This window comes from Lissotriton vulgaris, chromosome 6 (assembly GCF_964263255.1).
Source record: "Lissotriton vulgaris chromosome 6, aLisVul1.2, whole genome shotgun sequence".
Lineage (NCBI taxonomy): Eukaryota > Metazoa > Chordata > Amphibia > Caudata > Salamandridae > Lissotriton > Lissotriton vulgaris.
Window position 1 is genome coordinate 541,409,719 of NC_141694.1, and position 25,144 is coordinate 541,434,862.

The following is a 25,144-nucleotide window of genomic DNA, read 5'->3' on the forward strand; positions in this document are numbered from 1 at the left end:
GCTTTCCCTCCCTAAGAATCTGTTCATTAGTTGTTCGCTGGCCTGCTAGAAAAGGGCAACCAATATTGCGAACTATCAACTGACTGCACTGAAGATATTATTAAAAAGAGTATTGTACCTAAATCCATCATATCTGCTCTCTGAGTATCATCTTAGACTCAACTAGGGCACCTAACTAAAAGCATCAATTATCATCTCAGCATTATCTTTGAATCATATGGAACATTAGACAACCTCACAGATGTAATTAAAGTCAAGGTTATATCCCAAATCAGATACACCAACGCTTTACTCACTATCCTCTGGAAATTGCAAGTTGCACCATCAAAAGTCCTCTATGCTGCCCGTTGCCTCTCTTGTCTCTAGATCTAAAAAAGTTAGTCACATTCTAGCATCATTGAACAGGCCCTCTCTAGAAGCACAAAGCACTTACAATCCCACATGTATCATATAAAAGAAATGAACTAAGGACACTCCAAAAGACCAAAGGGGGAAGGGTTCTTTTCACCTTGACCTTGATATGAACATAGAAAAAGCTTCACTGTGGATCACACCTTTTCTGGACATGCACCTAAAATGTAGAACTCTCTACCAATAAAGATGTACAGGCATTGCTGAAAACCAGCCTGAAGAATCATCTGTAGTAACAACTTGGTGGTTCATGATCTTTACATATGTGCCTAATGTCTGCTGTATACGAGTATGACCTATAGCAAAGCTGCAACTGTTTTGTCATTATCAGCCTGTAAATATTTTAATGTTATGTTTAATATGTACAGATTTTAAAGCCAGTTTGTTCCAATATGTGAAGTGGTGTGGCATCATTGTCTAGGGGAAAAGAATGTCTCATAAAAGAACAAATACAAAGAAATATGTGGCATTGACATTTGGTAAGATGGCAAATTACCTCATTGTGTGTGTGAGCACCGTGCACCCAAGATGGTAGTAGGTGAACAGGCATTGGAAATGTCAACACTCTCTACTGAGGCCAGTTAAGTTCTTGTGATAATAATCAGAATCAATCACTGACTACAGTCCAACTCTAGATTTCTCGGGGCACACTTACAATTGTATGTTACTTTGCCCCCTCACCACTAGTAGTCAAGTGTTAGCAAGGTTGGGCAACTAACATCTGTGGTGCTGCATGTGGAACTTGCTTCTAATGTAGAAACACTCCTTGTAATCCTCTGCCAGATGATATTCATCAGTAACCCTTCTGCCTAAATATAACATTGCAAACATTGATAGATACACAAATGTAACAGAGTTCTCCCTGTGGCTTAAATTACAGCTACAAAGTGGCAGAGTTACTGAGAATTAACACACAAAAGACACTGGAGCCTTGTCATAAGAGCGAGAATGCAAAGTTGCTTGACTAGAGCTCGAACATGTCCCTATGAATGCATTCAAAATTCTAACATTGCAGCTTCCTTGTAAAAGTCAGAAGTGGGTTAAATATTTGTATAAACATATAATAATAAATGATGACGAGTACATTCTTAAAATCTGTAAATACCATATTAATAAAAGTCATGTAGGGTACCATTTAATTCTGATTTGACGCTGATACTTTAGCTTAAAGTACCGATTTGCTTAGTGCATTTGAACCTTATTATGGTAGTATGAATGGCAGATATCATTGACACTTGACCAAGATTTAAACCAGTCATATAGTCCTACCTGCTCTTGTCGTCTTTGTTTATAATCCTATGGTATTTTCTTTGGATCCATGTAAGCAAGTACAAAGAATAAACATACTTGACATCACTTATTGCCTCATAGAAGGCCTTGGGTACTTGTGTTTTTAGTAATAGAACCTCCTGGGAATACATTTAGAGTATGTGTTGCTTTAAGCAACTCATCTTCATTTATGAATTCTTTATCAACCAATGAAGTTAAGAATGGGACCAAAGTGAAGGACAGCTATCTCTCTTGAAAATTCAGCGTGGAATGCCTTGACCTGACTGTTTAACTCCAGGAGTCAAAATGAAGATGATATTGATAAACTGTAAACAGAAACTTAATATGCCTTCACCACATAGCTGTTCAGGCTATAATACTATACCAGTGGCAGTATATGTCAGTGTGCATATTATTGTCAGGGTGCTGTACAAAAATGTTTTCAAATTGTGCAATGAAATGAATAGCATATTGTGAGAAATTGGGTAAGCAGAGTGTTAGCCATTCTCAAGTAACAAACACAATTCTACAATTCTTTAAAAAAATATATATTTTTATTAACTTTTCCGTTGTGCAGCCACAAAACAAGCATGTCATTATTACTCATCATATCCCACCCTTCAGCACCCCGCCCCCCCACCACCCATACATTCCCAACACAATCGTCTGAAATCCTCTTTACCATCTGCTCACCTACCCTAAAACATTGGAGGTCAGTTCTGCAGTGCATCACCTTCAACCCATCTGTTTTGATCAGGGGCCTATACCTTTCGTTCAGTTCAGAGTCCACCATCTACTCAATGGTATTGACACCACTTGCCCCATACTCTATTAAACATTTTAGGGCACCCCCTCGCCTGTGACCCTCTCAGCAGCCATGTATAGATCCATACCCCTCCGCCATTCCTCCAACTGAGGTAGCTCTGGAGCCCCCCATTTCCTGGCCACATCCCTCTTAGCGACCACCAGGGCCAGCACCAGGAATATCAACTGTGGACGTGGCAAGTCCACATCGTTCGTCATGCCAAGGAGGACCAGCTTAGGGTCGGTCTGCAGGGTAATTTCTAGCACCTCTCCCAGCTCTCCTAATACCTTCCCCCAGAAGACTTGTATGCTCGTGCAGGACCAGAGAGTGCGGAAGAAGTCCCCCACTTCATGCCTACACCGCAGGCAGCATGGATCAGTCGCCCTTTCTATTCTATATAGTCAGGCCCTATCAAAGTAGGTTCTGTGAAGGACATTGTATTGGATGAGCCTTAAGCGTGATTTGATTGCTACTTCCCTCGGGTGCATCAGGACCGTGCCCCAATCCACTTCATGCATTTCCCCCACATCTCGTTCCTATATGGCCCTAAGTTTCCCCAGGCCATCCGGCAGATTATTTATCAGCTTCCTATAGGTCAAAGACGCCGCCCTATTAGGGATGAGTTCTTGTAAAAGACGTCCCTCCAACGTGGCGTACTCAGGGAGTGCCTCTGTCAAAACCCCCTCCGCCCTCCAGGCATGTTTCAACTGCATGTATCTACAGTGTTGCGTTTGGTGAAGCCCATATTCCTTCCGTAATGCTGCAAAGGACTGCAATTCTCCTTCTTCATCACATCACCTAATGTGGAGATGCCGATAGCATCCCAGTTCCGGAATCCCTTCAACTTATTTAATTCTTTTAACCAGGCACATTTCCATAGGGGAGTTTGCTTCGTCGGCTTACCATCCCACCCCATGACCTTTGTTGCCATTGTCCAAACCCCCAGCGTAACTCTCGTGGCCGGAAGCAATCTATTTCCCCCCTTGCTGCCGTATAGGTAGTGTAAGCATGTGTGTCTCTCCATTGTGTGTCGTTCTAAGGCATAGGTGGGATGGGAGGCCGGGGTATGTATCCACTCATTTATAGGTGCCAAGTGTTATGCCCAATAATACGTTTCTATGTTGGGCAGCAATATTCCCCCGTCATATTGATGTCTCTGTAAAGTTGTTAATGCTATCCGAGGCTGTTTTCCCAGCCACAGGAAAGGCCCTCCATTCCGCGTGAATATCTTGGAAGACCCGTCGCTTGAGGGGGAAATACTCATTCTGGAAAGCATATAGAAATCTAGGGAGCGATATCATTTTAAACATGGCAGCGCGGCCTAGCAGTGTAAGTGGGAGCAGTCGCCATCTTGCCGCATCCTCTGCAAAATTATTCAGTATGCGTTTGACGTTCCTGACGTAGGACAGGGTGTTGTCTGCCGTTACAAAAATCCCTAAATACACAAAACCCTCCCCAGTCGTCTGCAGCCTCCCCGGAATAGTGGGCCACCTTCCTTCCCCTTTGGGATCATAGAGAATTGATTTATGCCAGTTTATCTGGTATCCAGCTCTGGCACCGTACCGTGCTAACTCCGTAAACAATGCTGGGATCGTAGTGGCCGGATGGGAGACGTACAGAAGAACATCGTCTGCATATAAGGAGATCCTCTCCTCTATGGTGTCTCCCTGACCCAGTCGGAACCCCCTGATTTCCACACTTTGTCGGACCGCGCAAGCCATCCCCTCTATGGTCAGTGCAAATAGCAGCGGAGACAAGGGGTACCCCTGCCTGGTGCCCCGCCGTATAGGGAAGTCTTCCGACAGCACCCCGTTGACCCTCACCCTCGCCCTGGGATCGGTGTAGAGCAGCCTCACCCACTGCCTATACTTGGGACCAAAGCTGAATCGAGTCAACACCCCTTCTAAAAAGGGCCAATGTACGACGTCAAATGCTTTTTCTGCATCGAGGGATAAAAACATGTGTGGATCTTCCCTATGACAAACCTCCATTAGCAAGTTATGTGTCCGTCGTAGGTTGCATCTGGTCGCCCTATCCGGTAAAAAAACGGTTTGGTCCAAGTGCACCAGGCCTGTGATCACCCCCGCAGGCGGAGAGCCAAGATCGTTGCAAGGAGTTTCGCCTCCACATTTAAAAGCGAGATGGACCTATACGACGCGCAATCTTCAGGGGGTTTACCCTCCTTGTATATTGGGACAATAGTCACTTGACGGAGATCTAGCGGCAACTCACCCTCTGCCACCGCGTCCTCGAGAGTCCCAATAAATGGCAGGACAATAGATCTACTGTTTTTTTTTTTAATCCGCCGGGAAACCATTGGGGCCCGAAGACTTCCCCGCCCTGAGTTTACCCAGGGCCTCCCTAACTTCATCAATCGTAATGTCTGCGTCCAACTCACGTTGGTTGTCTTCTGCAAGGTTCGGGAGCTCAATATGGCTCATGTATCGCAGCGCGTCCTCCTGCAACCCCAGATCCCTAGCCTTGTAGAAGGCACGATAATATTTCACAAAAGACTCTGCTATATGTTCGTCTGTCCGTATCCAGCCTCCCTGCCCGTCTCCTACCTTCTCCACCCACCTCGCATCTCTTTCTTTCTTACTGAGCCATGCCAGAAGTCTCCCGGACTTATCCCCAACATCATATAGACGGTGGAGCATCGCCAAGGCCTGTGTCCATGCCTCCCCTGTCACCAGATGTCTATATTGATGTTGAACGTCCAAGAGTTGTCTGAGGGCCCCTGATCTCTCTCAGTCTGATGTTTCTGTTCCAAGGCCAGAATCTGGATTTCCAGCCGTCGGGCCTCCTCCCCCGCCTTCCTCCTTTCCACTGCTATCCTATTCTGAGCTCTGTCCCTCAGGACCGTCTTAAGTGCTTCCCAGAACGTTACCCGGGAGGAAACTGTGCCCTCATTCTCCGCGACATATACTTTCACGTCTACCCGCAGATCGCGTAGAATGTCTGCATTTTGCAGATCCCATGCCGCTAGACGCCACGTGGCACGTCTTGTGTTCTCCCTTCCCCCCCTATCGTAGCCAGGAGAGCCGAGTGGTCCGAGACGCCCCTCGCCTGGTACTCCACCGTATCAGTGACCTGTAGTTCCCGCTGTGCCATGAATATATAATCTAGTCGGGAGTATACTTTATGCGCCCCAGAAAAGAACGAATAGACTCGAGCCTCCGGATGAAGCCACCTCCAGGTATCCACCTATCCCAGGGCCGCCATTGTCCTTGCTAGCAAGGTTGGTGTCGAGGCCCTATCTCTGTCTCCCGTCCTGTCAATCGCAGGTTCCATGACATCGTTAAAGTCACCGCCTAGTACTTAGACCATGTCCGATGTTTGTAAGAGGATGTCAGTGATAGCTCTGAGTGTACCAACCTAAAGTTTGGGTGGCGCATAGACCGAAAGAAATGTGTATTCCCGTCTCCTCCAGCGTCCCCGCACTCCTACATACATCCCCTGGGGATCTAACCAAGTCTGGGTCACTTGAAATGGCGGGTGCTTCCTAATCAGAATTGCTACCCCCATTGATCCTGATGTAATCCCTGCATGTGCGAGGACTCTGTGCTGTCGTCTAACGAGGAAGGCGCATTTGGTGCCCTGTATGTGTGTTTCTTGCAGTAGTATAACATCTGCTCCAACCCTCTTCACCGCGTTGTGAACTATCCCCCGTTTAATCTTACAGCCAAGGCCGTTTACGTTCCATGTGAGAATCCTAGTCCCACCCGTGGTCAGATCCTCCACAATCGGACTTGTCATCAGCGGTTCCTACCTCGAGGCCAGTGGTGTGTAAGGGGTGGGCGCACAGGGCCGTCAGTTTGTAGGTATATGTGAGTAGTGCGACATGCTGCAAACATGCTGCCGTCCCTCCCCAACTCCCCCCTCCCACATAAGACCGGAAAAAATCGCCTGTCTCTCCCAGCTGAACCCCAAACATCAAACTGTTGTCCGTTACCCCAACTCCTCCCCCCCCCAGGCAGCCCCATCTCAGCCAAATGGCTACTTACAGGACTTTGGGCAGAGAAGGTCTGTCGCCCACCCCAGAACCCCCCTAACAAGCTAGTCCCAGGACAAAATTCCAGGGACGTGCAGCAATCCCCTCAGCTGTAGCTGTCTACAGGGGAACAGACTACCGCGGAGAACAGTAACCCAAATGGGATAAGGGGGGGTATGTGTCTACTTGCACGCAGTCCGGACAAAAGCCAGTCTCTTCATAGTCACAACAGTCCCAGCTTCAAGAATGAGAGTCCTGGAGATCGCCTTGGGAAGCCCGGGTCTCTTTGTCTTCCTCCTGTTCCATCTCGTTTATCGCCACTACCAGATGGTGCATGGATGAAGCCCCTGCGTCGTCATCTCCTGAGGATTGTCCACCAGTGTCCTCTTCCCCTTCTGAGCGGGCATTCCTCGCTAGGCATTGAAACCTAGACCGCACTTGATCTCCTGGCATCGGGGATGACGAGTTCCTCCTCCGTCTCTGAGTCGAGTTGTGCGTGGGATACGGTGTCGCCTTCTGCCTCCTGCTGCCTCGCGGCCCACTGGATCTCTGCGTCTTCGGTAGCTCCCATCGGTTCCCCATAGCCGACGCGCCCGATATGACCTCCTGTCTCCTGTCTTCCACTCTCCGCAGAGGTGGACACTGCTCAAGCCACTGCCACGCATCTTTCGGGTGGGTGAAGAAGTGTGTTTTCTCCTGGAATACCACTTTCAGCTTCGCCGGGAAGAGCAACATATATTGGATGTGTAAGTCTCTCAATTTCGCTTTCACTTGGTCGAAAGAGCACCTCTGCTTTTGTACCTCTTGGCTGTAGTCCGGGAAAATCATGATGTGTGTGTTCTCAAGAAGGATCTCCCCAAGCTTTCTAGCCTCTCGCAGTATCGTATCGCGGTCCGCAAAGTTCAAGAAACGGGCAATAACCGGCCTTGGTCTCGCCCCCTCCGGCGCTTTTGCCAGCAGTGCCCGGTGCGCTCTTTCTATTATAAAGCAGTTGGAGAAGTACGCCTTCTGGAAGGTCTTCCACAGCCAGGCATGGAGGAACGCCGCCATATTGTTCCACGCAATTCCTTCACGGAAACCTACAAAGCAGAGGTTATTGCGGCGTGCCCTGTTTTCCGCGTCATCTACCTTCCACTGGAGGTGCTTGTGGGAGGCCTGGAGCTCTGCTACGTCTTTCTTTAACGTGTGGATGATGTCTTCCGCGCCACTCAGCCTGGTTTCCGCAGTGGTCACCCTTTCCGTCAGGTTACGGAAGTCCTGCCGCAACAGATTGACCTCCGAGCCCACCTCACTGATTTTAACTTCTAAGGCCGCCCTTGATGCCTGGATGTCCTCTTGTGACACCTGGATAGCCCCCATGAGAAGCACCTAGTCCGAGCGGGACCCCTGTGGTTCCGTCTCCACAGCAGGAGGGGCTGATGCATATCTATCCAAAGTCCCCTGTCGTGGAGTCCTGGCAGCTGCCTCCTTCTTCCCCATGGTCAATACCTTCGCAGGGTGCTCCGCGTATGTGGCCCCTGTCTAGCGCGATTCCCGGTTCCACCTTGCACCAGCAGCACTCAAACTGTGTGATCGCCGATATCTGGGGCTTTGAGGGGCAGTAGAACACTTATCTAACACTCGCCGCCTTAATGCTGGCTGCCACCAGAGGAGGACTCCCGCTCTTCGCCACCTGCCACCAGATGTGTCTCTGTACCCTAGGATGCGCCTGGACCTGCAATGCACGATATCAGCCGGTCCACCCTAGCTCCCAGGTGCCGGGGAGGGGGGCGGGGGGGAAGGGGTCCGAGGCGAGCAATGTCTCTCGCTCAAGGGCGGGGGCCGCAGCGGCCGGGCCTCAGTGTCGCGCCCCCAATCTGCTCCGTGACTCCCAATGTTCAGGTGCCCCCGTGACGTCCTCCACACACGCTGAACCTTTCCTGCGGCCGTTTTTGGTGTCCCGCCGGCTGTGTCCGTGCCCTGCTGCCACCCCGGCCAGTGTGGGGCACTCAATTGCCGCAGTCCAGCGCTCAAGGGGGGATGCGTAAGGCAGTCTCCTCAGATGTCCGCAAGGAGTGGGACACATCCGATCAGGTCCCCCCCGTAGCCTCCCCGTGCGTGGGTATGCGGCGTCCACCGCTTGGACCGCCCGTGTGGGGCCGACCTCCGGTTGCTCCCCCACCAGTTCAGCATCCCCAGTGGTGGCCTCCTCCTCAAGTGTTCCGCCTCGGGCGGGTTAAGGCTTCCAGGCAGGGATGCCCCCAGCGCCGCCTCCCGCGCTAGTCCCTGCTGGCAGATCCTTCCGCGGTCCATCTACGCAATCTCCAGTAGGCCTCCAGTGCTCTCACCGGCCGTCACTGCACTCCCGACTGTAGCACTCCAAAACTCGGCAGGGGTCCCACCACAGTGCAAGGCTCGGGCACCTCCGGTCCCACTCCTCCAATGCAGCCCGCAGCTCAGGGTCCTCTTTCCCGATCAGCTCCTCCACAGGAATAGGTCGCCGCCATCTTGGAGTCCGCCTCGCTCGCCTCCAGGATCCCGCTGCGATACTCCCCTCTGTTGTCTGCCGGGAGTACAAATTCACCCTCCAGGTGTTCACGGGACCCTTAGGTATCCCCGGGTTCGGGTATGGGACGATCAGGCGCCGTTTTCACGTCTGATTAGGATCAGCTCACCGGAGCTGCCGGGAGACACGTCTCAGTCGGCCATGCTGTTGGCCACGCCCCCTGAAATTCAACAAACACAATTCTTTTCAAGGTGAACCACAACAGTCACTAAATTAACCTGTGTTTAAAGCTCTGGTAGTTTGGAAGAAAGGCAGTCAGGCTTGTCTTAGAGACAATGTGGAAATTATTTACGCAGCACACAACCAGCAGTAAAGTAAAAACACAACACAATAAAAATCCCACACCAATTTAGAAAACTAGTGTAAAATGTAATAAATAGTTTGACACCTAAACAACAAAGATCAAATTGGGAGAATGGAGATATGCAGTTTCAAAGATTTAGATATGTATAGCTCCTAAAAGCACGGAGCACCACTTGTGGTCATGTGATCATACTAGATGGTGGAAAGTCACAACTTCAGGTTTATTGCGCCGGAGCTTGGGCCAGATGCAGGGACTAGGTTAGTCCTGCTGACAAAGGTACCTTCTCAAAGTCTGGCGCAACGAGTGCATTTGGCAGTGCAGTGGACCATGAGGAGCAGAGAAAGCTTCCTGAATAGTCACCGCTATAACGTGAAGAGCTGTGCAGGCATCAGGAACGGGCACTGCTTTCGCAAAGATCCAGTCTGAAGGGTCGTTGTTGGAGCTTCACATTTGTGGTCACCATGGGCTGTCAATTTCGCATTGCCAGTCATCACTGGTGGTCACTGTAGCGTGAAGAGCTTTATGTTGGAGGCTGTCATAGGTGGCAAGAGCTTGGTGAGAATGGGCCTGTTTGCGGTCGCAAAGAGACTAAAACTTCAAGAATTCTCTCTTTTTGTTACAGGAGTGCAGTCTATGCCCACCAACTGTTCATGACCTGGGAAACACTTGATAGGGGTTAGGAATTCACTCTAGCAGAGGCCAGCAGGGTTCAGGCAGGTCCAGTGGCAGGTCAAGTTGCAGCAGGGCAGCAGGGCAGTTCAAGGGAGGACTCTAGAGCTTGTTGTGTTCCTGTAGCTCAGAACAGGAGGTCAATCAACTGACTCTTGGGAATCACTCAGGTTAGCCTGGGATGAAGGTAGCAGATCAAGTCTTCCACCTCGGAGAGCAAAGCAAGCCTCAAGCAGCAGGGCACTCTACTGGCAGCATGGCAATTCTTCTTCTGTATTCTCCACAGGTTAGGAGTTGGCCTGAGGGTCCAATATTTATATAATTTACAGACCTCCTTCCACATATGGTTCTGTAATTTCCTTTCATTCCCTGCCCAGGCTCCAAGGGGTCTGGGGTGACAATAGGATAGTGGCAAGTTCTTTGTGAGTGTGCTAGAGGCGACCCTTTTGAAATCTAATTAGGGCAGGAAACATGTCAGGATGGCTCATCCTGCTGACAGCTGTTTCCCCTTTGTCTCACTGACTGGGAGCAATACACAAAGGCCAACTACACCCAGTTGTGAGACCCAGGATGCAGACTGTAGGTGCCAAATAGTTAGAACAAGAAAATACTGTCTTTCTAAAAGTGTAATTTTCAGAATTGTTACTTAAAATCTGACTTGACTTTAAATTGGGTTTTAGACGACAATTCATTTAAGTGTAAACATGGCATTCCCACCTGTTCCCAATCAATAGTTATACTTATTAAATTTAATACGGTAACTCAATGTTACCATATGGGGGAGATATGGCTTGCAGTAGTGAAAAAAAAATCAAAGAGTGCTTCATTACAAGAACACGCAAAACTTAAAAGTGCATGTCCAACTTTTTAAATACACTGCGCCCTGCCCTATGAGGGTAAAATTGGCAGTGAACACAGAGGCTGCAATGGCAGGACAAAGACATGCTTGACTGGCTACAAGTGGGTGGCATAATTAGTACTGCAAGCCCATAAGTAGCATTTAATTAACAGGCCTGGGTACATGTAGTACCACTTTACTGGGGACTTAAAAGTAAATTATATATGCCAATTGGATGTAAGCCAATGGTACGAGGTTTAAAGGACAATGGGGCATATTATCAAGCCTGTGCGCTAAAATTATCGCCGCTTTATCGGCCGAAAACGGCCGATAAAGCGGCGATAATGGGCTTGATAATATGCTCTATGGAATTCCAATCAAAGCACATGTTAGATGTGAAGACATCTAACATGGGCTTCGATTGGAATTCCACAGAGCATATTATCAAGCCCATTATCGCCGCTTTATCGGCCGTTTTCGGCCGATAAAGCGGCGATAATTTTAGCGCACAGGCTTGATAATATGCCCCAATGTATTTTACCACTGGTTAGAAGTGTTGAAAGTGCACAGAGTCCTAAAAGCCAGCCCAAAGGGTTCAGAAGAAAGGAAGGGTAAATGCAAAAGGTTTTGGGGTCACCCTGCAAAGAGGGCCACGTCTAGCATATATTTTTCAGTATTGCAATGTAATTGCCTCATAGACTTATTACACGACTATACACACACATGCAAACCACGGCTCCCTTGACACGGCGAGGGCACTCCAAGCGTGGAACGACAAACTCCCCACTCCGCTGTTGGAGGACCAGTGGCTGTATTGCTGCCGCCAACTTATTGACTTATCCCCAAACTATAAACTTAGACTAATAAACTTCAAATTTCTGACCTGTTTTTACAGGACCACAGTTAGTCTACATTGTATGGGACTGTTTGAAGACGATGGCTGTTGGAGGTGTAGTTTCACCCCAGCAACCTTTTTACACATGGCATGGAATTGCCCATGGCTGACATCGTTCTGGTCTACGATTTTTAGAATAATTCACCAGATAATTGACACACCGGTAGATCCTACTCCCCTCCTGGGTCTGTTGGGCTATGTCAAAGGCACTTCAGTCAAGGTTCGCAAACTGCACCCACTGCTTCTCCTTTTTGCCAACCGTCAAATTGCAGTACATTGGGGGAGGAAGAGGGCGCTTTCGATTAAGGAATGGCTCAGGGACGTCACATACGGGCATTCCCAACTGACCACATTCTGGAAGTTAATGTACCCTACCTCTAGACCCAGGGACATTTGGGAACCTTTCCTCACGTGTGCCAGGGAAAGCCAGGGGGCAGACGAGAACACGCCGTCTGACATGGGGGCTACCGGGCAGAACGGAAAGGATAGGGAAGCAGGGCTTCGTACATGAAGTCTCACTACTTACGCACAATATGGGGGAGGTACCCTGGAAAACGGACCATGCCGTCATGGGTTTTCTCAAGACAGGAATGGATGTGTGGTGGACATTACTCATCTATTAGGGTTGTAAGCGAGTGGGGTGTGTGAGCAATAACATCCAAAATGTATATGTCTGGCAGTCTTGCTTATGATTCTGTACTTATTGTCTACTGGCTAGTAGTTTGTTATGTTTCTTTTTGAAATGCCAATAAAGAAAACTAAAAAAAAACTAAAAACTGCATGGTTTGTCAGGCCTGTTTTCAAATGGAAAGAGCTACTCAAATATGCACAATAATGTAGACACAATTGCAATTTGTTCAGAATAAACAGGCGTACGTTTTGTTAAAAAAAGTATTCCTATGTCATTTAGAAATAACTGCACTGTGTGCAATGTCAGCTTTCTAAGTACAGCTGAGTTAGCACACATACAATGAAGGGTCCTGCTGTCTCCAGACAGACAGTGCTTGTTATAAGGATAATTCATAACACACTATAATGACAAAGATATTATGTGCATTACACTCCCCTCTATACCTTGATGTTTTAATTATTGGCTTGGAAGTCAAGGATTTATGAAGCAAGCACGGATGCTTTAGAACTAAATAAAGTTCTTTTTAAGACTACACATTCATAAAATGCTTTGGGACTATGAAACGTTTGTATTTGAATATTTTCAGTTTGCCTTAATTTAGATACTATACGTTTAAAGATGTTATACGGTAAACCTTCATATAATTAATGTACATATACATATACAGCTATATATAGAGTGAGCTATGAATGAGTCACTCACCACTAGCCTTCATTGTACTAAACAAAAACAACAGCATTCATACATACGTTTAGGATCTACACCTGAAAATCTCTGGTTACATGATGGTATAACAAAAACAGCTATAGTTTACTTCCAGTTACAGTAATAGCATTTCAGAAAATATTATGTATAGAAACAGAGCTGCACAATATTACTATACACACATGAACTGATAATTTAACATTATCCTTCCATTATGATTGTTAACGGTGCCAACATAAGGCAACATGATTCCTGGGGCCAATTCCTGCACTTGGACGAACTGGCTTTAATAAGCACGTCTAGAGAGCTGAGTCCTACTGTTAGTTCTTTTTTAGCTGTGCTTTAGATGTGCTTCAAATAAGTAAATGACATGTTTTATATATTTTGTTATCATGCGTGCAGTTAATAGTTGTTAAAACTATTGCAAATGGCTTTCCAAGAATAACAATGGCATAAGATAATTTAAGAATGTATACCAAGTAGTTCAAACGCATGCACCATGGTAGAGTGTTCTACTGACTGGTATCCAGTAAATCAAACATTAAAATAAAAAATATGTCTTTGTCCTCCGATCCAGCACCACACTTCCTTAGCCACAATATGTGGGAGCTGTGTTTTAATCTTTAAATAAACTTAAAATTCACGGGTAAATTTAAGCCATCCAATTTAAGCTACTCCTGACACCAAAGATGTAAGTAACATATTGCTCCACTATGAGATTTACATACATTTCTGTTTATTTAATTTATTTTCTTTAGGAAAGGATTCGACATATGAACAACCATGAAATCCTGGGACACAATAACAACGTTTTCCTGGGACCAGGCACTTTATACAGTTTCTTGGACAGATTCAAATATATTTACCGTAAAAAGCAGGCTGAGCAAGAAGAAACAGAGAGAGGGTTGAAGTAAGTGACATTTATTTCCCCCATCAAAAGATGTGGAAAGGTGAATGCAACAAAATAATAGCAGAGCCCTAAATATTATGTTTGTTTTATAAGTTCTGTGTCAACTGAGAGCAAATTCAATTTTACCCCAAGTTGTTGCTAAAGTTTGAGTGAGATGGTATGTGTACACAACCTACAAACGACATGTACTACCTTGCTGAAGAGGGCATATGGATTCTGTGATAGCACCAATCTTTAGGGAAACTTTGGTCCCTTCCAATGGAGGTGCAGCCACCAACACACCTCAACCGAGATAACTAACAGATCTCAAATGCTTCTCCATGTACAAATCTCATTTTTAATCAAGCAGCCCCAAATGTAGGAGCAGGCAATAAAATTATAGAAGGGCTTTTAAGAAAATTGAAATGTTATAGACAATTATACATTTACAGCATCTAGCCTCTCACACTGAAAAGGAGAGGGGCGATATATGTATTATTCATATTTAACAAATATGACCCAAAAGACTCATATTTGCAGTCTTAAACTATCTTCTGAATTTCCCACCCACATACCAATATGTTACAACATAACCTGTATAGAGAGGATGGTATACTGAATGTGGTAAAAAAAATAATAACTTCCCACCCCATTGGGCATATTATGGTTTTACTGAAATACTTTTAAACTACTTGAAAAACGGAGGCATTTCAGTTGAGGTTGAAACAGTGTGTCCTTCAATTGCCTTACTGATTACAATTGCCATTGAAATTCAGTAATAATGTTTGATATTCAAATGTCTCACTCACTGTGGTGTATGGAGAAGAAACTTGCACAAATAGTATAGAAGAAGTTTGCTTTTTCATCAACCTTAATAGAATCAAGGAGGGACAAACAAGGAAAATGAGCCTCCATTTTTGTGGAAACCTGGTTTGACATGCTTGCGATTACATTACTGTTCTCTGATGTAGGAACATCAACAAAATTATTTGCAATGTATTATAACCTCTGATCCAATTCCACTTGCACAGACATAGTGCAGTGAGCAAGCATAGGGAACATGAATCATGATGTGAAGTGAGATACGGTCATAGCCAACATATTGATGAAGAGTTGTGGAAGAGCAAATACATTGCCAGCAGGGCTATGGGATGAACAACATTTTGATTTGGCTGCACTTGGTTCATGGCTAGTTGTGACTCATTCTAAATAAAAAGTGAGGTAACCATTTTCTTCATACTAGTGCCACGATATTGCAATAGAGATTTTTCAATCTTGAACTTTCTTTCTATCAGGAAGGTGTTAGAAACCCTTGCTCAAACCAGAATAGATGCAAGGGTGACCCAAAAAAAGATCAGCATAATCAGCCAAGAACATGAGGAATCAAAGGTCACCGTGTCAACCACCTTCAATCAGCTGATTGCCAAAGCTTCCTCTTTGGAGAGACTGAAGGCAGAACTAGGTGAGGATTTTTCTACATTTTCTTTTAATATTTTCCTATTGCTCAATTCTCAAGAATGAATATGGACCACTTATCATAAAGGAGTATATGATGCATTCAGCGGTTTTGGACTTCTGATTAGTAGTGCCTTTTGGCTCTCAAAATGTTTCATTCTATCATTCTATGAGTAGTTTTATATAGCGCAACCGTTCACTCAAAGGAGCATATTGGCGCTTTGCGGAGAAAGGGCATCTGAAAGTCCGTAGAGGAGAGAAAGCTAAGTTACAGCAGCAGACGCAGAGATTAGATAAGAGAAAGCACAATATGGTCTGGGGTGGCGAAAATCTAGGTTTTTAAGAGCTTCCTGAAGGTGAGTTCAGTTTGAGTGTGTCTAAGCTGAGTGGGCAGGGAATTCCAGGCTTTGGTCCCTAGGACAGCCATTGCATTGCCTCCTCTAGATTTCAGTTTGAAAGTGGAGGCTGCAACAAAAAATTTCAGAGGATGACCGTAGAGTGCTTTGGGTGGCATATGGCCTGATTCTGCATCTTAGATATCCTGGTCCAGTTGCCCCTGTGGCTATGTATTTAGGCATGTGTGTGTGTATACCTAGCTACAAAACAGTGGAGTGCTGTACATTGGCTGGAAGAGCATACAAAAGAGGCATGTTATGGTATAGAAATAACAAAAAAATGCACGTGTGGTTTATAGGGAAATGGGATTAGCTTGAGGATAATCACTTCACGGAACTACATTGTGGCAAGGGTTCTAAATATCATTTAGTGGCTTGATTTAGGGACTATGATTACATTGAGTGACCTTCAAATCTGAAAGAGACACATTAGTGACAGATTCTTTACCTTAGAATATCCCCAGGAGTCAGACTGGATCCGGAAAGCTTTCGTCAGCAGTACGCCTGCACGTCGATAGGTGTCGTCGTACGGCTCCACGTGCATTGCTGGCGTTTTATTTGCCGAGATGGCGCCACTGGAGCTACTTAGACTCGCCCATGTGCGCTGACGTCAGTTCTTTCTTTTTCCGCGCCAGCAAACGCAGATCCAGAGAGAGCGGTACCCCGTCACTTGTTGACTAAAGTATTTGTTTGATATAAATTCTAAGTATACTACTCCTGGTGCATATGGATGCCGATTTCAAGCTTTGTGAGGCTTGTCCATGCACGATGTCGCTGACAGACCCGCACCATGAGTGTCTCTTCTGCCTGGGGCGTGACCACAACACGAGTCGTGTTCCCACTGCCGGGCCATGGCCCCCGAAAACTTCTGGGAGCGTTCCCGAAAGTGGCTGGAGGCCCGGGAGCCGGCCGCACATCGTTCCAGGCCCGGGTCCGGTGGGAGGTCGAGGGCCCGGTGGCAGAGCAAGCACCGTCATTGGAAGTCTTCACACTCGAAGCTAGGTAAGGCGAAGCACAAAAAGTCGAAGAAGCATCGCTGCTCTTCGTCCTCCCCTCGCCGGTCGAGGGACGAGGCTAAGGGGGCAAGGGGCTCAGTCCCTGCGGCTCCAACGGAGCCTGAACAGTTACCGTTGGCCTACCCACCTTTCCCGGGTCCATCAGCGACTCCGGCCGAATTGCAGTTCGAGTATGCCATGGCACGTATCTTCGGCCCGTGCGGCCCGGCCGGATCGCCTTCGGGCCCCACTGTTCTGCATTCCTTGATGTCACCGGCTCCGGCCCAAATGTCGTCGATGCCCAGAGGCCTCCATGGCTCCGGCCAGGGCTCCCCGTTCTTGCCGGTGGACCCCGTATGGCCCCCACTGACATCAACGTCGCCAACTTCTTTTCCGACGCCGAACCGGTGCCGGTGGGATGTCCCCCGATGCTGATCCCAACGCCGAGGGGGACTTGTACCCTTTTATTCACCCAGGCCCTCATCCACTTGTGGAGGAAGGGGAGGACTGGGAAGGATTTGAAGACCCTCTTGCAGCACAATGCGAGTCCGTCCCAGACTGGGTTGAGGAGGCAGAGGCCGGTGGCCCGAATTACACTCCGGCGCCTGATTCACCATACCCTTCAACTACTATGGAGGAGAGTGGTTCCTTTTCCATGGTGCTACGTAGGGCGGCCGAGGCTCTTGGCCTCGAGCTCCCTGCAGTGGCTGTCAGGACCAACATACTGACTGAAGTGCTTCGGCCAGCTTCTTCTTCTACAGAACTGATGTTGCTGTTAAATGATGAACTTACTGGTGTGCTTCTGGGCACTTGGTCCCAGCTCAACACAGGGGACCCTGTGAACAAGGGTGTGGGCCGACGCCATCGCCCAGCCCCGGGCAACCCTGCCTTCCTCACTCAGTACCCTACACCTGAGAGTTTGGTGGTTCAGGCCTCCATGTTCCGAGTGCGTTTCCTTCTGCTCCACCAGACAAGGAATCCAAGAAATTGGAGCAGTTTGGCAAGAAGATTTATTCTTCTGCAAGTTCTAGACTGCGGTCTGTGAACACTGCCTGTCTCTTGGGCTGCTATTCCTATTCCGTATGGGATGCGGTTGAGCAGGTGCTACCTCAGTGTCCGGAGGTGGCCCGGACAGTTCTCTCCCGGGCTCTAATCGAGGGGAGAGATGCGGCCAAGTTCACTATATGCTGTGGTCTTGATACCGCTGATTTGCTGGGTAGGGCGATTTCCACAACAGTGGCGCTACGTCGTCATGCTTGGTTGGGGACGACTGGTTTTTCTGTAGATGTCCAGAATACTTTGATTGGCATGCTCTTCGATGGCACTCACCTCTTTGGTGATAAGGCGGATTCCACATTGAAGCATTTTAAGGACTCTGGCCACAGCCAAGTCCTTAGACCTTTCGGCCGCACGTACTCCTTCCACTTTTAACATTTGTTCCTTTCGAAGCTCCGGAAGAGGCTTGCAAAACAGTCCCAGCGCAGCCGCGGATGTGGGGCTCGCAGAGGTAGGTCACGGGCCAGTGTGCGGGTCAGTCCACCAAAAACCCCTCTGACAGTGCCTCCACACCTTCCTAGTCCGGTGTTTCAGGCCTACCAGACACCAGTGAGGGGCAGGATTCGTCATCAACTCCCCACCGGCGCACCATTACATCAGATAGGTGGGTTCTGGTGATCGTTCGAAGGGGCTACCCTCTCCCCTTCAAGTCTACCCCCCCCCCCCCCCCCAGCCATTCCAGCACAGTTCCACCGCATGTCCGGGGATCATTTGGCACTTCTCCAGCAACAAGTTGCGGCCCTCTTGGCCAAGGGAGCATTTAGTACCTATCCGACGCCAGAAGCAGGTCGTGGTTGTTACTCCAACTACTTCTTGGTTTCAAAGAAGGACAAAGGTCTACGTCCCATCTTAGACCTTTGGAAAGTCAATCGTTTCCTCTGGAAGGAGAAGTTCAAAATGCTCACTCTGGCTCAGGTCTTGTCTGCTCTTGACTCAAAAGACTGGATGGTGGCACTGGACCCGCAGGACGCTTATTTTCATACTCCGGTCCTGCCGGCCCATCGGTGTTACGTGCGATTCACAGTGAGCCAGGAAGATTTTCATTTCACCGTGCTCCCTTTTGGCATTACCTGTGCCCCTCGCTTGTTCAGGAAAGTGATTGCGGTGGTCGCAGCTCATCTCCGCAGATCAGGGGTTTCAGTCTTCCCCTATCTCGATGACTGGTTGTTCAAGGCGGGCCCCCCCAGACACTCGTCTCCCACCCCCAGACTATGGCCGACCTCCTGCATTTGTTGGAGTTTTCCGTCCACGGGCCCAAATCGCACCTGATTCCCTCCCAGAACCTCCTCTTCATCGGAGCGGTTCTAGACACGGCGCAGTGCCGGGTTTATTCTCCCAAACAGTGAGTCGAGGACGTTCGGGCTATGTTTCCGATCTTTCAGCCCTTGTCCTGGGTTTCGGTCAAGAAGACCTTGAGGCTGCTGGGACTCATGGCCTCCTGCATCCTGCTCACCGACCATGCCAGGTGGCACATGCGGGCTCTGCAGTGGGACCTAAAGTTTCAGTGGGCACAGCATCAGGGGAACCTGTCCGACTACGTCCAGATCTCGGAGAGCACTGCACTATAATTGCAGTGGTGGCTCACAAATCAGCATTGGGTCAGCGGCAGATCCCTCTTCTCTCCCCAACCGGAGCACACAGGGGTGACGGATGCGTCCCTCCAGAGATGGGGTGGCTACATGGGAGAAGCTGAGATCAGAGGCCTCTGATCTCCGGCGGAGTCTCGGCTCCATATCTACCTTCTGGAGCTTTGGGCGATCCGGGTTGCACTGAAGGCATTCCTTCCCTCTGTCAGGGGGAAGGAAGTGTAGGTATTCACAGACAACACTGACACCATGTGGTATTGCAACAAACAGGTCGGGTCATGGAACCTATGTCAGGAGGCTCTGCGCCTCTGGCATTGGCTGGTACGTCATGGCGGTATACAGCGGTTAGCACGCATTTTTTACAACGCGGTGCTGTTACCACGCTACTTTTACCACGCAAGTCGTTACCACGACTTGCGCTGGAGGGCGCTCCAGGATAGTAAATAGTTTAATTTACTATCCAACTCCTTCCCTAGAGTCCACGGGGACTGGAGTTGGAATAGTAAATTAAACAATTTACTATCCAGCGCCCCTCCACGCAAGTCGTTGTAACGACTTGCGTGGTAAAAGTAGCATTGTAACGGTACGCGTTGTAAAAGTACGCGTGGTACCGTCATATATCCCGTCATGGCATTTCCTTGACGGTTCAACACCTGGCGGGCTCTTTGAACACCAGGGCATACGAACTCAGTCGCCGGTGTCTGATGGATCACAAATGGCGTCTTCACTCAGAGGTGGTGCAAGGTCTCTTTCAACAGTGGGGAGAACCTTGGTTAGATCTATTTGCCACTGAAGAGAAGCGCAATGTCATCAGTTCTGCACGTTGGAATTTCCAAGGCGGCACTCGTCCGGCAACACTTATCGTCGTGAGTGGAGTTGCAGTCTGTTGTACGCCTTTCTGCCTATACCACTACTGCCCAGAATGCTGAAGAAGATCAGGCGTGACCGGGCCCAAGTCATCCTTGTGGCTCCAGACTGGGCTCGAAGAGTTTGGTATCCCGAGCTACTCAGTATGAGTCTGGATCCCCCGATCCGACTGCCTCTGCGGGAGGATCTTCTGTCGCAGCAGCAGGGTGCGGTTCTCCACCCAAACCTGCCCAGCCTCCACCCACATGCGTGGAGATTGAGCGGCGACTGTTGATTCCATTTGACTTACCTCCCAAAGTCTGTGATGTCATTCTGGCAGCCCGGTGTCCCTCCACTAAATCGGTATACGCCTGCAGGTGGAACACATTTGTGGCATGGTGCACAACCAAGACTGTGGGACCCCTTTCTGTCCCTCTTTCTGAGGTCCTTTTGTTCCTTCTTTCTCTGGCCCGGCAGGGCTCTGCTCTGGGCACAATCAAGAGCTACCTTTCGGCCATTTCAGCCTTTCTGAGGCTTCCAGATCAGCCTTCTCTTTTCAAGCCCCCTGTTGTAGAGATATTCTTAAAAGGCATTACGCATATGTTCTATCCTGTTCCTTTCATAATGCCTCAGTGGGACTTGAATCATGTTTTGACTTATCTCATGTGTGATCCCTTTGAGCCGCTTCATAATTATCCTTTACATCCTCTGACTTTGAAAACTGCCTTCCTGGTGGCTATCAACTCTGCCTGGAGAGTGAGTGAGCTTCAGGCTCTTTCTTCTAAGCCTCTTTTTCTATCGGTTCATCCGGACAAGGTTGTGCTTCGCACCCATCCTTCTTTCTTGCCAAAGGTTGTCACTGCCTTCCACATCGGGCAGACTATCACCTTGCCCACTTTCTTTCCGCCTCCTTCCAGAGAGGAAGAGAGGCTCCACCGTCTGGACCCAAAATGTGTGCTCTCCTTTTACCTGAATCGCACACAAGCATTCCGGGTGGATGACCAGCTCTTTGTTAGCTATGTAGGCGCGAAGAAAAGCCGGGCTGTTCACAAGAGGACTATCTCCCGCTGGGTCGTCTTGTGTATCAAGGCCTGTTATTCTATGGCTAAAAAGAAACCTCCGGTGGGGCTGCGTGCACATTCTACCAGGGCCACAGCAGCCACTACGGCATTGGGATGTGGTGTCCCCTGCAAGACATCTGTCAGACTGCCACGTGGGCTTCACTGCACACTTTTACAAAGCATTATTGCCTTGACAGTCAGGTCCGGAGGGACGGCTTCTTTGGCCGTTCTGTAATCTACGACTTTCTGGTGTAATCTTATTCGCAGACCCACCACCGGGGTTGGTATTGCTGGGGTATCTTTTCTAAGGTAAGAAATCTATCACTAACGTGTCTCTTTCAGATGCTCAAGTTACTACTTGTGTAACAATATATCTGTAAGAGACATTAGTTAGTGATAGATTCCTTACCGCCCCACCCATCCTCCCCATTCTGAAAACTGATTTCTAGGGTTAAGGTCATCCTTTCGGGCCCTAATTTCTATGCACCAGTGGTCAGTATCTTACAAGGCTCTGCGTTTCTGTTGCGGAAAGTTGTGTACAGATCTGACGTCAGCCCGTGTGGGCGTGTCTAAGTAGCTCCAGTGATGTCATCTCGGCGAATATGACGCCAGCGACACATGCGGAGCCGTACAACGACGCCTATCGATACTGCTGATGAAAGCTTTCCGGATCCAGTCTGACGCCTGGGGATACTCTAAGGTAAGGAATCTATCACTAACTAATGTCTCTTACAGGTATATCGTTACACAAATAACTTGTGCTTTAAAGCCTTACTCCCATAGAATTAAAACCTGATTTGAAGTTTGCATTGATGATAATTTGGCTTCCAATCCTGGCCATTTGTTTGACACCTAAAATATTGATGGTTGATTTAAGTAATACTTATTTCCACTTATGCTCATGAAAGTTTAAGCCTTATGCGTTGCAGAAATATGGATGACAGCAGATGTGAGTAAGAAATATAAACATTACAAGGGGCTGGTGCCGTGCAGCTCAGGCACTGCCTATGTTCATTTTCATTTTTGGGTGATTTGATGAGTACAAGATGGCTTATTGATGTTATATTATAACTATAGTAGTTGAGCTGTGAACAGCTGGTCTTCATTGGCCTATGGAAGGATAAGCTTTTTTTAATGACTCACATTTCAGGTGTATGAGTTCCACAATTGAGCTTTGAGGACTGAGAAAGAATTGCAACTATCCAAATTTTGTAAACCCAGCTGTTACACAAGGGGCCGATTCTGATCTGGTAAAAAGAGCTCCGAATAGCCGTTCGGAGCATATTTCCCGTACGAATCGTACCCTGCAACGTACCCCGTACGTACGACGAAGTACGATTTGTACCAGGAGCTGGACTCAGTACGAATCGTACAGAGACCGTACAACTCTAATCTCCGTACGAGTCTCACTCTGAACCCGCTCTACGCGACATCTGTACCGGTCGCGGCTGGTTTATACGACCCAGCAAGTACGATACGTGCCGGGTACGCACCGTACGACCCTTTTTCTTCAGGAGCTGAAAACAGCCGTAAAAGCAGAGTTCGCGACGAAACAGGTACGGAACGCCCCCCCGGGTACGGCGCGCACCTCCCATGATCGTAGGGGTACGGCGCATACCCCTGTGATCATGGGGGGGACGCACTGTACACCCAGCGTACATGGGGTACGCACCATACCCATGTACGCTGGGTGTACGGCGGGTACCCCATGTTCGCTGGGTGTATGGAGCGTACCCCCCATGATCGCAGGGGTACGCGCCCTACCCCTCCGATCATGGTGATTGTGCGCTTTTCCGTACGAATTGCCCTTAGCTGACGTGGACGGTACGACTTGTGTCCTGATACCCCGGTCCGGATCATCCTCGTCGGGTCATATGGTCTGTGTGTACGAGTCGTACTGTTCACTGTTTCCGCCTTGCAATAGGTACGGATCGCGACGATTTGGATGGATTGGCGGAATACGGATCGTACTACGCGAGTCGGACGAACGGGTACGAATCGTACGGCGATGGCTCCGGATAAAAATCGTACGGACGTTTTTTTCCCTGATTCGGAATCGACCCCTCGTCTCCCTTCCTCTAGTATGAGAGAGAGTGGCTGTAGTGATCACATTCATCGTTCAAGTTAGTTGCCCCTAGCCATCTGCAGGGGTTTTGTGCAGGATTGTTACCTTAATATGTTTCACCACTTAAAACCAATGCATATACCAAATCTTCAGTAGCCCAAGGCTGTTTGTACTTGATTTTTGTGTGATTGCTTTTTTGGGGCTGTAGATCCATATTCCTGGTGACCTGGGCTCAAACAAACTGAGTTGTTCAACCTTGTAGACAGGGTCACTTAGGACCTGGGGTGTAAGACTGACTTGGTATGCTGTAGCATTCTGTCTGGAAACTTTGCCCCATTGATGAAATATTATAAACACTTTATTGCTTAAAATGTTTGTGGCCATGTGTTTATGAAAACAGCGAACATATCTGAATATTTCTACATAGGATAATGTTGGCCATGGAGTCACATGTTGTTTGTATTATAGCGCTTTCCCCATAAGCATTTTAAATGTTTTTGTGGTTGTATCTCACACATAGAAGGTGCTACGATCATATGGCTTTCTCTGTACTTTCTAATTACTTACATCTAAATAAATAACTATTCTTTTTAGAAGATGTATCTCTGACTGAACACTGATTTTATTTTCTGTATTTATTTGTATCCTACAATTTCTGAGTTACTAACACTCTATCACCTTTTGGAGTAAGCCTTGTCTGCTCTCACATTCTAGTTTTGGATAGTTAAGAGTACAAAGAAAGCAACTTGGTTATCTAATCGTAAAACAATAATATATATATATATGACTTGGAACACCTTCAATAAAAGACTCTGGGGCCGTTTACGATGGTGGAAAGTCCGCCACCGCTGGGCCGGCCCGCCATCACCCTGAATATTCCCACCGCCTAATTAGGATGGCGTTGGGAATGGGAAAGGTACCGCGGTGGACGGAATAGACCGCCTGCCGTGGTCCCGCAAGGTGGTCCTTTTCACCCGCCTTGTGGGACAAGGTACTATGGGGCAATGGCTTTGGTGTCGTGCAGGCACCGCCGTGTGCATTTGCATGCCTGTCTTTTTGGGTGGAGATTCCGCAGCAAAAAGACAGGTGGTGAATGCCTTTGGGGGCCGGTTGCGGGCCTCCAGGGGGGTGGGGGGTGGGGTGCTGCATGTGGGGGGTACCTATGGTACCCCCCTCTATATGCATGTACAAGGTGGCAGGCACCGCACAGTGCCTGCCAACATGACAGGCACTGTGCGGTGCCTGCCACCATGTACATGCATATATAGGGGGTACCATAGGTACGCCCCACATGCAGCATATGAACAACATGTATTTTCACACTGTGGCGGGTGCTGCCGCCCGCCGCAATGTAAAAATACAGGATGCACCCACCAGTGTGGCGGGCGCATCCCAATTCGTATAGCGGGACCTCCGCACCTATGACGGGCGGTTCCTTTTGCATCTGAGATGGCGGATGGTCGTAATCGGCCCCTCTGCTCTTCACAGATATCTGCCCGTGATTACTAACTGCCCAAGGAACACTGAAAAGGCATCACAACAGTATATGGAATGGTTGTTGCAGTGTATCAATAATGAAATGCATAGAAACATATTATAAAGACAAAAAGAACGGAAATGGTCAAGAAATTACATTATTTCGCCATTCCTCATGCAATTTTACAATTATGTTGTGTCCTATACCCACAGTCTACTACTTCAGTAGCCTAGTGGTAATGCATCCAAACTTGATC

General features: G+C 48.1%; 1 protein-coding gene across 1 annotated transcript in view; it reads left to right on the plus strand.

Annotated features, from left to right (window-relative positions):
- Nucleotides 1-25,144, plus strand: part of LOC147707531 (dynein axonemal heavy chain 5-like) — a 1,425,553-nt gene that overhangs the window by 907,240 nt on the left and 493,169 nt on the right. Inside the window, exons 68-69 of the mRNA XM_086925656.1 lie at nucleotides 13,822-13,973; nucleotides 15,248-15,414. Coding sequence (XP_086781782.1) covers nucleotides 13,822-13,973; nucleotides 15,248-15,414 — 319 coding nt within the window. The remainder of the gene's footprint in view (nucleotides 1-13,821; nucleotides 13,974-15,247; nucleotides 15,415-25,144) is intronic.